We start from the raw sequence: 15,766 nt of genomic DNA, 5'->3' as shown, positions 1-15,766 counted from the left end.
TTTGCTTTAATTCTCTGCTTTATAGATTTTGTTCATCAGCTATCGGACTCGGGAGTGTCAAAGTCGAAGTCGTCCACACTATCTAAGCCCTTTTGGTATATTTTTTTGTTGAACTTTGATAATGGCATGTATAGGGATGACTTTTGTTGTTAATTAAATACCTTTTGGTAATGTATGTGTGTATAGCCATGCGAAAATGGCTCGTATAATTTGAGTATGGCATTAAAATCATTTTGTGTATATATGCATGGTCTTATGATATGGTTATTGAGTGGTATGGAAATGTTAGGTAAATGATCAGCCATTGGAATGGCTAATTATGATCATATTTGGTCCTATGTATGTCAAATTACTAGCTAATCCATGGAAACCATGAAATAGGTAAAATTTACCACAAAACATTTTTCAGACAGCAGTAGTGAAGTGAGTCTGAAAAATCACTACAAATAGCAGAAATGGAATTAAATAATGAATAAAATATAGAATCGAAGCTTGATGAGTCTATTTTCATATGGAAGAAGCAAAACAGGTATGTGAGCTATATTTTGTGAGATGTTTAAATTTTTGTGAAACAGGGCCAGAACGATTTCTGGATCCCCTGTTATAACTTTGGAAATTCACCATAAATTTTACAAAGATAATTATAAGTAATGATTTATATGTACAGATTCTTTATTGAGTCTAATTTTATTAGAGACAAATGGCATAGTCATAGAAGCTCTGTACAGGGAGATATCTAATTCGTAATACACAGAGGTCAGAGTAGTCAAACCCGGAATAGGGGAGACTTTAACTAATAAACTGTACTAATTGGCCCAACCAAAAATTCTAGAAAACAATTTGTAGATGGATATATGAGTCTAGTTTCAGGAAAAATTTACGGAATCAGTTTTTGAGTTTTGGAACTCGAGATATGATTTTTAAAGTGACTGTGATGCAGTTAGCCAGCTTGTCTGGAAATTTTAAAATGAACTGTGTAAGTAATTGAATTAAGTCGTTAACACCTCGTGTTCGACTCCGGAAATGGTCTCGGGTACGGGGTGTTACAATAATCTTTAATTACATAATTTATTCAGCTTCTAATTCATCTCCCACAATTTATGGTGAATTTCCAAAGTCACGTTACTGCTGCTGTCCCAAGCAGATTTATTACCAAATCACTCTTTCACACCTAACTTGCATGCTTGTTATTTAAACATGTATATCACCAATCAATCATCACATATCTATGATTTTACTTAAGTATAATCTCCATTTCATCATTTTAAAGCACAACATGTTAGCCGATTTTTCCCCTTAGCATCTAAGGCACATGCATGCTCATTTGTTTGGCTCAACTTCACCTATCTTCCATTTTTCATCAAAAGAACATGAAACAACAACCATTTCCTTCATTTTAATTCATGACTAAATGCTAACAACACAACTAAAACCAAAATATGCTTCAAGAGTTAAGATAGAATCAAGAAGAACTCATGAACCTCAAAATAGAAGTAAGGTACCAGGAACTTACCTTCAATTTTCCTCCTCCTAGTGACCGAATACTCAAGAGCTTTCTCCTCTCCTTTCTCTTCTCTAACTTTCGGCTATGATGAACAAAGATGGACAAAACTTTGTTCTTTTCACCCCTTTTCTTTTAATAAAATTTCATATTTCATCCATTTAATTCTTTAATACAAAAGACATGAAATGCCCATCATGGAACATTTACCTAAACCATTATCATGGAACATTTACCTAACCCATTATCATGGATTAGTTACCTAATCCACTATCATGGAACATTTACCTAACCCATTATCAATTTGTACCATGAATTATGGATATCAAGTGCTCATATTGTCTACAACAACATGATGGCTGGCCACTTCATGTAAAATGGGAGGTTTGTCATGCAAATCCTCCTATTTTGCACTCCTATTTATTTGGCCACTTCAATTTAGCCTATAGAATTTTCAAACATTTTCACATAGGTTCTATTTCATAATTTCACCCCTTTTCTTATGGAACAAAAATTAACTAAAATTGTCGGATTCTATCTTAAGCTTGGGCCTTCTAGAGGCCCACTAACATAATTAAACCTATGCCAACATTCACGAATTCCGAAAATTGGGGCCCGATATTGCTAATTGTGAAAAGGAACCGATTAACATAAGGTTCAAGCACCTCGACTCCTTCTTTGGGAATCGATTTATGAAATATTATGTCTCAATGGGATATGAGATAACATCAACTCTGGAGCTTGAAAATCCAAATGAGTATTAGGCAAAAAATTAAGGGAATATGTATGGATAATAATGTGTGAATTTGTTATATTGATTGATACTATATAATATTGAGAGCATAGGCGTGTTGCCATTGTTGCTGCTGTTGAACCTGTGAATTAATTTAAATAATCACTTTAAAATTATATTTTTTTTTCATATTCCATTAAGTTAATTAATCCTTAATATTCCAATTATTAGCTTTTCAAAGTAGACTCAGAATCTAACCAAACCGAAATAATATCAACCTTCTTACCTCTTCCATTTATGACACTTTTGCAAAAATATGTAGTAATTACACCTATTGTTCCAAGATGAGATTTTTGTAAGAAAGAGCTGGTAGTATTTACCGACTCCCACCCTACTTGTGTTGTACTGCATTTCATTTTATTTCTTTCCTTAATTGCCTTCTCCTTAATGCTTTCTTTTAATTCCTTGCATCCAGAAGTACTAGTGAACTTTCCCTTATTATCAAAAGACCAAATCATGGAATCATTACCTCTTAATTGAGAAAGCATTATCCTTTGAAAATTACTTTCTTCAACTTCAAGAAAGAATAATGAGTCATTTGTAAAGAAAATATGGGTACAAAAAGATCATTTAAATTGATATTACTAAGATATTTTTCTCTATCTGTCGAAAAAAAATGATGCTACTTTGCATCATTTTGTTATTCTTAGTAAATTGAAATCAAACCACGCCACCGGATCCATTTTGTTCGTTAGTTCTTTTTAACAAATTGTAATCAAGCTATCTAGATGGGGCTAGTTCTTTCTCATTTGTCCTTTGCATATGATTTTGTAATCTATTCGAAATTGAACTTAAAGAATGTTCAGAACCTTAAAGGAATTCCTCACCTCTTTCTTTAGTTTCTCAAGTCATCGAGCCAATGCCTAGAAAACCAGTATTTTCTTTTCTGAAGGAGTGGGTGATAATCTTAGTAACATGCTAAGTAGTTTACTTGGCTTAAAAAGGGCCCAAGATATTGAAATGTATTTGGGTGTGTCGTTATTCCATAACAGAGTTTCTAACTCTACATTGCGGTTTGTGGTAGAATAGGTGCCTAGAAAATTGAGTAATTGGGACGTTAAGCAGCTCTCTATGGCAGGTAGTGTTACTCTAGTTTTGTCTGTTCTTATTTCTTTACCAAATTATTTCATGCAACCAATGTGAATTTTGAAATGTGTTTGCGTGTAGATTGAACGATCGGTAAGATAATCCATATAGGTGTCGGCTAATGGTGGAAAGAGAGTGTCTCTAGTTGGTTGAAACTCTAATTGTCAACCTCGTGCTTGCAGATGATGAGGTCTAAGGCATTTAGAGGATTTGAATGCTTTTTTTTTTTTTTGCTAAAATTGGGGTTTAATCAAGTCTCTAAGCATACTTGGGCCCTTGGTAAATGTGATCGACACAGAGTTGTCAATAACCATATATTGGCACATAGCCTTAGGCAAATACGTTTGGCACACAACCATAATCAAGTTGGCACAGAGCCATATGTAGGTTGACACAAAGCCATAATCAGAAGGCTTTAAGCCATCGGTAGCTGTATCATGTTAGGTACATAGCCATCGATGATTTGTAATATAGTCGCACACGACCTCGAATAAATACGATCGGCACCCAGCCATTGATCGGTCCACAGTCGTCTTGGGCGACCCGTGCGACCTTATCAAATTAGTACGAATATACGGCTCTTAAGCCTTTGGTGGATCCATAGTCGTCAAGCAACCATGCAATCCTAACAGATCAGATCTTCCTCCGTACAAAATCCCAACCCATGCAACATGTCATGTATGCAGAATGTCATGCCCATATTTGAATCAAACAATCACAGTCAAGTCATTCATATACCAACATATGTTCACAATCAAATTCGTCAACCACACAGTCCAAGTTAGTCACTTGGCCATAAGGGCAAAACAGTCATTTAACACCTTAAGGGAAAAATGGTAATTTTACCCCACAAGGTATCTCGGTAATTCCACCTTACAGGGGTATTTCGATAATTCTACCCTACAGGGGTATTTCGGTAATTTTACCCTACAGGGGTATTGCGATAATTCTACCCTACAGGGGTATTTCGGTAATTCTACCCTATAGGGGTATTTTGGTAATTCTACCCTACAAGGGTATTTCGATAATTTTACCCTACAGGGGAATTGCGATAATTCTACCCTACAGGGGTATTTCGGTAATTCTACCCTACAGGGGTATTCCGGTAATTCTACCCTACAAGGGTATTTTGATAATTCTACCCTACAAGGGTATTTCGGTAATTTCACAAATCAAAGGTATTTCGATAATTTTACAAACTAGGGATATTTTGGTAATTTTACAAACTAAGGGTATTTTGGTAATTTTATAAACCAAAGGGTATTTTAGTAATTTTACAAACCAGGGGTATTTTGGTAATTTTGTAAACCAAAGGTATTTTGGTAATTTTACAAACCAGGGGTATTTTGGTAATTTTATTGATCGATGGTATTTGGGTAATTTTGTAAACCAAGGGTATTTCAGTAATTTTGTAAATCGAGGGTAAAATGGTAATTCTGTAAATCGAGGGTAAAATGGTAATTCTATCTTATTTCAGTAATTTTACAAATCGAGGATATTCGGATAATTTTATAAATCGGGGGTACTTTGGTAATTTTACAAGTTGAGTGTATTTCAATAATTTGGTAAACTAAAGTATTCTAAATAGGGATAACAATACGAATGGGCCTAAAGCCCTTCTCGACCCAAATGGGCCCACACGCTTGTGTGGCCCTTTTAGCCCAAATCTAGCCACAAATATGAGATTCACCTAGCCTAGTCCAATATTTACTACACAATCAAACAACTTATCTAATTGGGCTCGTAGGCCCATTGGGCCCACATGGCCCCTTTCGGCCCATTGCGGCCCAAAGTAGCCATCCTACAGCTAGAGTAGTGAGAAATACACACCTGATTGGAGACTGGAGTTAATCCACGCTCCGAGCACTCTTAGCCGACGCCCAACCCAAATGAGCACGCCATAAAGCGAAAGGGATCAGCCAAGAAAGGTACCTTACTCTCCTCATGGTTCTCTCTATTTAAAGCCGACCAGATCCACTCTTATGTTAGCTTCCCGATGTGGGATCCCTCCATCATCAGAGTTTAAATTCAACACCAACTCTTGCCGCCCCCCGTTAGCAAAATAAATACTCTTTGCTTGCCATGGGATTCGAGCCCATGCCTCCCCTTAAATGCTCCACACGCTACCTGCCACTAAGCCACAAGGCTTTTTCTGTCACAATTTCTCCAACAATATTCTTAAGGCCTACCTACTACACCCAGGGTTTGATTCACCTTAAACCAAAATTTTTGTTAGAGTCCAGGTTTGAACCTAGGACTTCTCCAACACTTCTCAGCACACTTAACTACTAAAACAAGCCTTCAACTACGAAATTTTCACGCACAACAGAATATTATAAGCTTCCTTCAACCGCTCCCATGCTCAAGGCCCAAAAATTCTAGGCCCAAATTCAGGGTGTTACAAACCTTCATTATGAAATTAGGAGCAGCAAATGCCAAAGAAACATTGAATGTATATAATGAAATAATTAAGAAACCAGGTTCTCCCCAGGATTTGAAAGCCCTTAATTGTTGCGTTGAGGCATACAAATACGCAATCTTATCATTTGAAATGGTATCTTGAATTGGTTGAAGATCCCCAAGCCGAAAACTATGAAGTAGTCATTATAGGTCCCGAAATTGCTAATTGTGAAAAGGAACTGATTAACGCAAAGGTTCAAGCACCTCGACTCCTTGCTGGGAATCGATTTATGAAATATTATGTCTCAATGGGATATGAGATAACATCAACTTTGGAGCTTGAAAATCCAAATGAGTATTAGGCAAAAAATTAAGGGAATATGTATAGATAATAATGTGTGAATTTGTTATCTTGATTGATACAATATAATATTGATGATATAGGCGTGTTGCCATTGTTGCTGCTGTTGAAACTGTGAATTAATTTAAATAATCACTGTAAAATTATATATATTTTTCATATTCATTAAGTTAATTAATCCTTAATATTCCAATTATTAGCTATTCAAAGTAGACTCAGAATCTAACCAAACCGAAATAATATCAACCTTCTTACCTCTTCCATTTATGACACTTTTGCAAAAATATGTAGTAATTACACCTATTGTTCCAAGATGAGATTTTTGTAAGAAAGAGCTAGTAGTATTTACCGTCTCCCACCCTACTTGTGCTGTACTGCATTTCAGTTTATTTCTTTCCTTAATTGCCTTCTCCTTAATGCTTTCTTTTAATTCCTTGCATCCAGAAGTACTAGTGAACTTTCCCTTATTATCAAAAGACCAAATCATGGAATCATTACCACTTAATTGACAAATCATTATCCTTTGAAAATTACTTTCTTCAACTTCAAGAAAGAATAATGAGTCATTTGTAAAGAAAATATGGGTACAAAAAGGTCATTTAAATTGATATTACTATGATATTTTACTCTATCTGTCGAAAAAAAATGATGCTACTTTGCAGCATTTTATTGTTCTTAGTAAATTGAAATCAAACCACGCCACCGGATCCATTTTATTCTTTAGTTCTTTTTAACAAATTGAATCAAACTATCTAGATGGGGCCAGTTCTTTCTCATTTGTTATTTGCATATGATTTTGTAATCTATTTGAAATTGAACTTAAAGAATGTTCGGATCCTTAAAGGAATTCCTCACCGCTTTCTTTAGCTTCTCAAGCCATCGAGCCAATGCCCAGAAAACTAGCATTTTCTTTTCTGAAGGAGTGGTTGATGATCTTAGTAACATGCTAAGTAGTTTACTTGGCTTAAAAAGGGCCTAAGATATTGAAATGTATTTGGGTGTGTCGTTATTCCATAACAGAGTTTCTAACTCTACATTGCGGTTTGTGGTAGAATAGGTGCCTAGAAAATTGAGTAATTGGGACGCTAAGGAGCTCTCTCTGGCAGGTAGTGTTACTCTAGTTTTGTCTGTTCTTATTTCTTTACCAAATTATTGCATGCGACCAATGTAAATTTTGAAATGTGTTTGTGTATAGATTGAACGATCGGTAAGACAATCCATATAGGTGTCGGCTAATGGTGGAAAGAGAGTGTCTCTAGTTGGTTGAGACGCTAATTGTCAACCTCGTGCTTGTGGATGATGAGGTCTAAGGCATTTAGTGGATCTGAATGCTTTTTCTTTTTTTTTTTGTTGCTAAAATTGGGGTTTAATCAAGTCTCTAAGCATACTGTGTTTTGAGATCGAGTTCTTCGATCAAAGTAAGGATTGAAAGTGAGGGCGCCTGAAAGTGTTGCACGAGGAAGGTGTTCAGTAGTATAGAGAGGACTTGCTAAGGTACGGCCCGTATTGAGAGAGAATTTATATTGGTCTGTTTGGACCGAGAATTTTGTCTACTGTTGGTAATCATCCACTCATGTACGTTCTCAAATCAATCTTGAAATTCGTTAAACCTTTGCGGGTTGCTACTTGGCCAGCTCATCCTCAGCCTTGATAAGAAGGATTCATTTGTTTTTAGAAACTATAGTCCAATTGCAAACCAAGTATATTTCGAGAGAGAGGAAAAAACCTGCTGACTAGCTTAATAAGGTGCCTTTAAATAGGAATACAGAGGTTCAGGTGTTTGTTATTTTCCCTGAGGAGAGATGCTAGATGAATTTGGGTTTGATAAAGTAGTTGATTTTCCGTTTGTAATTGTTTAGTGAAGTTGGTTAGTTTTATTTACACACCAAAAGAAAAGTTTATTGCAACCAAAATTTTCAATAAAAAGAGAAATCAATATAATTGTAAAGTCAAACATTTATATTAGAAAATAAATTACTAAATTAGTTTCGTTAACAAAATTGTAAAATAACTTTATTGTTATAATTGATACTAATGTATGTTATCGTAACTAAGACTTATCCAAAAATAGATTTGTTTTACCTGAATAAAACGTAGTAAAAGAAATTAAAAAATCACAAGATCAAAATTTGTAATAAAAAATATCTTCGTATAGTAGCCAACAAGGCAATGGCTCCTCCAAATCAATTATGCTTAGTTTTAGTTATTTTCTTATCAGTTTTTTCGCTTTCTTCTTTGTCAACAAGTGCAATTATTCCAAAGGCTAATGTTTCCCTTTCGATACCTTCATCGCAACTAGTAGAAAATTTTTGCAATGGCAAGGCAATTCAAAATCACAGGTTTGCCTGAAAGCAATTTCCACTCCCGAAGTTATTGCGGCAATGGATACAACCCAATTAGGAACCCTCATTATGAAATTAGGAGCAGCAAATGCCAAAGCAACGTTGAATGTATATAATGAAATAATTAAGAAACCAGGTTCTCCCCAGGCTTTGAAAGCCCTTAATTGTTGCGTTGAGGCATACAAATATGCAATCTTATCATTTGAAATGGTATCTTCAGAATTGGTTGAAGATCCCCAAACCGCAAACTATGATGTAGCTGTTATAGGTCCCGAAATTGCTAATTGTGAAAAGGAACTTGTGAACGTAAAGGTTCAAGCACCTTGACTCCTTGCTGGGAATCGATTTCTGAAATATTATGTCTCAATGGGATATGAGATAACATCAACACTGGAGCTTGAAAATCCAAATGAGTATTAGGCAAAAAATTAAGGGAATATGTATAGATAATAATGTGTGAATTTGTTATCTTGATTGATACAATATAATATTGATGACATAGGCGTGTTGCCATTGTTGCTGCTGTTGAAACTGTGAATTAATTTAAATAATCATTGTAAAATTACATATTTTTTCATATTCCATTAAGTTAATTAATCCTTAATAGTCTAATTATTAGCTATTCAAAGTAGACTCAGAATCTAACCAAACCGAAATAATATCAACCTTCTTACCTCTTCCATTTATGACACTTTTGCAAAAATATGTAGTAATTACACCTATTGTTCCAAGATGAGATTTTTGTAAGAAAGAGCTGGTAGTATTTACCGTCTCCCACCCTACTTGTGCTGTACTACATTTCTGTTTATTTTTTTCCTTAATTGCCTTCTCCTTAATGCTTTCTTTTAATTCCTTGCATCCAGAAGTACTAGTGAACTTTCCCTTATTATCAAAAGACCAAATCATGGAATCATTACCTCTTAATTGAGAAAGCATTATCCTTTGAAAATTACTTTCTTCAACTTCAAGAAAGAATAATGAGTCATTTGTAAAGAAAATATGGGTACAAAAAGGTCATTTAAATTGATATTACTATGATATTTTACTCTATCTGTCGAAAAAAAATGATGCTACTTTGCAGCATTTTATTGTTCTTAGTAAATTGAAATCAAACCACGCCACCAGATCCATTTTTTTCTTTAGTTCTTTTTAAAAAATTGAATCAAACTATCTAGATGGGGCCAGTTCTTTCTCATTTGTTATTTGCATATGATTTTGTAATCTATTTGAAATTGAACTTAAAGAATGTTCGGATCCTTAAAGGAATTCTTCACCGCTTTCTTTAGCTTCTCAAGCCATCGAGCCAATGCCCAAAAAACTAGCATTTTCTTTTCTGAAGGAGTGGTTTATGATCTTAGTAACATGCTAAGTAGTTTACTTGGCTTAAAAAGGGCTTAAGATATTGAAATGTATTTGGGTGTGTCGTTATTCCATAACAGAGTTTCTAACTCTACATTGCGGTTTGTGGCAGAATAGGTGCCTAGAAAATTGAGTAATTGGGACGCTAAGCAGCTCTCTCTGGCAGGTAGTGTTACTTTAGTTTTGTCTGTTCTTATTTCTTTACCAAATTATTGCATGCAACCAATGTGAATTTTGAAATGTGTTTGTGTATAGATTGAACGATCGGTAAGACAATCCATATAGGTGTCGGCTAATGGTGGAAAGAGAGTGTCTCTAGTTGGTTGAGATGCTAATTGTCAACCTCGTGCTTGTGGATGATGAGGTCTAAGGCATTTAGTGGATCTGAATGCTTTTTCTTTTTTTTTTTTTTGCTAAAATTGGGGTTTCATCAAGTCTCTAAGCATACTGTGTTTTGAGATCGAGTTTTTCGATCAAAGTAAGGATTGAAAGTGAGGGCGCCTGAAAGTGTTGCACGAGGAAGGTGTTCAGCAGTATAGAGAGAACTTGCTAAGGTACGGCCGTATTGAGAGAGAATTTATATTGGTCTGTTTGGACCGAGAATTTTGTCTACTGTTGGTAATCATCCACTCATGTACGTTCTCAAATCAATCTTGGAATTCGTTAAACCTTTGCAGGTTGCTACTTGGCCAGCTCATCCTCAGCCTTGATAAGAAGGATTCATTTGTTTTTATAAACTATAGTCCAATTGCAAACCAAGTATATTTCGAGAGAGAGGAAAAAACCTGCTGACTAGCTTAATAAGGTGCCTTTAAATAGGAATGCAGAGGTTCAGGTGTTTGTTATTTTCCCTGAGGAGAGATGTTAGATGAATTTGGGTTTGAGAAAGTAGTTGATTTTCCGTTTGTAATTGTTTAGTGGAGTTGGTTAGTTTTATTTACACACCAAAAGAAAATTTTATTGCAACCAAAATTTTCAATAAAAAGAGAAATCAATATAATTGTACAGTCAAACATTTATATTAGAAAATAAATTACTAAATTAGTTTCGTTAACAAAATTGTAAAATAACTTTATTGTTATAATTGATACTAATGTATGTTATCGTAACTAAGACTTATCCAAAAATAGATTTGTTTTACCTTTATAAAACGTAGTAAAAGAAATTAAAAGATCACAAGATCAAAATCTGTAATAAAAAATATCTTCGTATAGTAGTCAACGAGGCAATGGCTCCTCCAAATCAATTATGCTTAGTTTTAGTTATTTTCTTATCAGTCTTTTCGCTTTCTTCCTTGTCAACAAGTGCAATTATTCCAAAGGCTAATGTTTCCCTTTCGATACCTTCATCGCAACTAGTAGAAAATTTATGCAACGGCAAGGCAATTCAAAATCGCAGGTTTTGCCTGAAAGCACTTTCCACTCCCGAAGTTATTGCGGCAATAGATACAACTGAATTAGGAACCCTCATTATGAAATTAGGAGCAGCAAATGCCAAAGCGATGTTGAATGTATATAATGGAATAATTAAGAAACTAGGTTCTCCCCAGGCTTTGAAAGCCCTTAATTGTTGCGTTGAGGCATACAAATACGCAATCTTATCATTTGAAATGGTATCTTCAAAATTGGTTGAAGATCCCCAAACCGCAAACTATGATGTAGCTGTTATAGGTCCCGAAATTGCTAATTGTGAAAAGGAACTGATTAACGTAAAGGTTCAAGCACCTCGACTCCTTGCTGGGAATCGATTTATGAAATATTATGTCTCAATGGGATATGAGATAACATCAACACTGGAGCTTGAAAATCCAAATGAGTATTAGGCAAAAAATTAAGGGAATATGTATAGATAATAATGTGTGAATTTGTTATCTTGATTGATACAATATAATATTGATGACATAGGCGTGTTGCCATTGTTGCTGCTGTTGAAACTGTGAATTAATTTAAATAATCACTGTAAAATTATATATTTTTTTCATATTCCATTAAGTTAATTAATCCTTAATAGTCCAATTATTAGCTATTAAAAGTAGACTCAGAATCTAACCAAACCGAAATAATATCAACCTTCTTACCACTTCAATTTATGATACTTTTGCAAAAATATGTAGTAATTACACCTATTGTTCCAAGATGAGGTTTTTGTAAGAAAGAGCTGGTAGTATTTACCGTCTCCCACCCTACTTGTGCTGTACTGCATTTTAGTTTATTTCTTTCCTTAATTGCCTTCTCCTTAATGCTTTCTTTTAATTCCTTGCATCCAGAAGTACTAGTGAACTTTCGCTTATTATCAAAAGACCAAATCATGGAATCATTACCTCTTAATTGACAAAGCATTATCCTTTGAAAATTACTTTCTTCAACTTCAAGGAAGAATAATGAGTCATTTGTAAAGAAAATATGGGCACAAAAAGATCATTTAAATTGATATTACTATGATATTTTACTCTATCTGTCAAAAAAAAATGATGCTACTTTGCAGCATTTTGTTGTTCTTTGTAAATTTAAATCAAAGCACGCTGTAACGCCCTCTACCCGAGACCGTTGCCGGAGTCGAACACGAGGTGTTAACGGACTTAATTCATTACTTACACAACTCATGCAATTCATTTTAAAATTTCCAGACAAGCTGGCTAACTGCATCATAGTCACTTTAAAAATCATATCTCGAGTTCCAAAACTTGAAATTCGATTCCGTAAATTTTTCCTGAAACTAGTCTCATATATCTATCTACAAATTTTTTTTCTAGAATTTATGGTCGAGCCAATTAGTACAGTTTATTAGTTAAATTTTCCCCTATTTCGGGTTTCGACTACTCTGACCTCTGTGTATTACGAATCAGATATCTCCCTGTACAGAGCTTCAATGACTATGCCGTTTGTCTCTAATAAAGCTAGACTCAATAATGAATCTGTACATATAAATCATGACTTATAATTATCTTTGTAAAATTTATGGTTAATTTCCAAAGTTATAACAGGGGATCCAGAAATCGTTCTGCCCCTATTTCACAAAAATTTAAACATCTCATAAAATATAACTCATATACCTGTTTTGCTTCTTCCATATGAAAATAGACTCATCAAGCTTCGATTCCATAATTTATTCATTATTTAATTCCATTTCTGCTATTTTTAGTGATTTTTCAGACTCACTTCACTACTGCTGTCTGAAAAATATTTCGTGGTAAATTTTACCTATTTCATGGTTTCCATGGATTAGCTAGCAATTTGACATACATAGCATCAAATATGATCATGATTAGCCATTCCAATGGCTAATCATTACCAAACAGTTCCATACCACTCAATAATCATATCATAAGACCATATATACAAAATGATTATAACGCCATACTCAAAATATACAAGCCATTTTCGCATGGCTATACGAATATACATTACCAAAAGATACTTAATTAACAACAAAGGTCAGTCCTACACATTCCATTATCAAAGTTCGACTGAAAGAGTACCAAAAAGGGGCTTAGATAGTGTGAATGACTTCGACTTTGACACTTCCGAGTTCGATAGCTGACGAATAAAATCTATAATACAGAGAATTTAAGCAATAGAGTAAGTGTTTCGATGCTTAGTAAGCTTATAAGTAAGGAAATCATTTGAAACAAAAACACAAAAGAAATAGCATTCATAAGGATAAATAAATGTTTATGCACAAGATCACATATTCATTTTAATTTACACTTCTATCAATATGTTTACACATTCGAAATCAAACTTAACTAAATTTCATTTGATTCAATTTCATGTAACTCGAGTGAGCTTTAGACTTCATATAACCCTAAGGAATAGCCGGGAGAACCTTATTCGATTTCATAATCACAACTTTTCTTGTACCAATTTTTTTTCAATGTATATCGATCCATACCGGTCATATTAGGGATTATGAGCACATTAATCGGAATTGTTACGACAGAATCGCACCTTTCCAAACATAAATACTTTCGGAATTTGGCTCGGATGTAATAACCAGCACGAATGCCTTCGGGACTAAACCCGGTTATAATAACCCGCGCGAATGCCTTCGGGACTTAGCGCGGTTATAATAACCCACACGAATGCCTTCGGGACTTACCCCGGTTATAATAACCCGCACGAATGCCTTCGGGACTTAACCCGGTTACAATAACCCGCACGAATACTATGCACATATAATCATAACCTATTAGCATTTCCATCGCATTACTAGAAAACAAGTTCAACATGCTTATCAACCCTTACTCTTACGGCTCAATACCTACATACACGTAATACGATTTCATTTCGTTATTCCACATGAATTCTTCAACCATTTGACTCCCAGTCATACAGAATAAAAATCATTGGTTTCACTATGTAATTTATATAGAACCATAAGATCACAACTTATCTACTATGCTTTTATCTGATACCTATAAAATCATAAGCTAAGTTCCGTTACTCAAAGACTTACCTCGGATATTTTGAATAGTTGTGGATAGACTACTCGATCGCTTTTTCTTTTCCTTTATCTGATTTTGACCCTCTTGGCTCTTGAGCTTGATTCAACAAATAGATTTTATTAAATAACTTATCAATTTAGCGATTCGATTTAATACATGTATACCATACAATTAAGTACAAATGATGTTATTAACTAGATATTAAACATCATACATATGCTCTACTCATGTACTAACGAACATAATACTAGCTTAATACCATGCATAATCGAATTTATTTAGCATCATTTAGTTTTATAAAAATACGCATATCATCCCAACTTGACACAAGAGTCAAATTCATCACTCAAACATTCACACCAATTTATTTTAACATTTTGGCCGAAACCCTCAATTGGCTAGCATAGCCTTAATATTTCAATATAAACATGTATACCTCAAAGGCAATTTAAAACACTTAACCCTTATACTCAATAATGAAACCAAACCGTATACCTAATTATTAAACACATCACCTCCAAATGCATGTATTAACTAACATATATCCAATCCACATGCCAAGTGACCATGAATAAATTAAACTTACATATATATATATATGTATATATAACATAGCTGAATATTCCTTAACATAAAGGCATTTAGTGACATTTTAGAAAAAAAATATAATAACCATTTCCATAAGTATATTTTCATGCAAAGACCGTACCTAAATCACCAACATTTTAACTCCCAACTACTTAGACTTAACCTTTCATACACTTATATCTAATGTCATAAGAATTGCCGAATGTCCAAATTAACCAAGCTTAAAGATTTAACCTTCAACACTTTAATATTCCACAACCTATTCTTCAAGGCTTCAAATATAAAGTAATTAACATTTATACTCTTATGCGAATTTAGCTAACACTTATAATCCATAGCGAATGTCATTAAACCTAAACCACCATGAAAATTTTACTTATCACCTCATACCTTATTATCAAATTGAAGTAATTATGCTTATAAAATAATATCAAAACCAAAACCTATGCATAACATTACTTATAATATTCAAAATTATACCTAAAAAATCATATACATAGCGAACCTTTTGATAATTAAGCCTCTAATTATTTATTTCAATTACCCAAACGAAATTTTCTCACATTTAACACTTATATACCAATCAATTGTTCAAGACAAAAAATCTCATTTCCTCCTTGACAACCACAACCAAAAGCTCAAACCAACATCTAAATTTCCAAGTTTTCAAATGGGCTAAATATGGAACTAGCTAATTGACTTAAACTAAGCTTAAAATTTCAAAAACTAACAAAATTTACTAACCTTCTCAAGCTTCAAGTGACCGAATGTTTTTGCCCCAATTCTTTCTTTCAATTCGCCAAGAAGACAAAGATGAAGCTTTGTTTTCTTCACCCCCAACTTTCACTCTTTTATTTCATTATTTTTATTATAACACTAATAACATATATTA

At 34.0% G+C, this 15,766-nt stretch overlaps 1 protein-coding gene across 1 annotated transcript; it reads left to right on the top strand.

Moving 5' to 3' along the window:
* Window positions 1-11,070: 11,070 nt before the first annotated feature.
* LOC128292629 (uncharacterized) lies at window positions 11,071-11,664 on the top strand. The gene has a single exon (XM_053027506.1). The coding sequence runs from the start codon at window positions 11,071-11,073 to the stop codon at window positions 11,662-11,664; it is 594 nt and encodes a 197-aa protein (XP_052883466.1).
* Window positions 11,665-15,766: the final 4,102 nt, after the last annotated feature.

The sequence above is a fragment of the Gossypium arboreum genome, chromosome 5 (genome assembly GCF_025698485.1).
Source record: "Gossypium arboreum isolate Shixiya-1 chromosome 5, ASM2569848v2, whole genome shotgun sequence".
Lineage (NCBI taxonomy): Eukaryota > Viridiplantae > Streptophyta > Magnoliopsida > Malvales > Malvaceae > Gossypium > Gossypium arboreum.
Note: the sequence above shows the minus strand (reverse complement) of the source record. Positions and strands in the feature narration are given on the sequence as shown.

What these genes read in the sequence shown, in the direction of transcription:
- LOC128292629 (XM_053027506.1), top strand. Translation starts at nt 11,071, where the DNA reads ATGGCTCCTCCAAATCAATTATGCTTAGTTTTAGTTATTTTCTTATCA.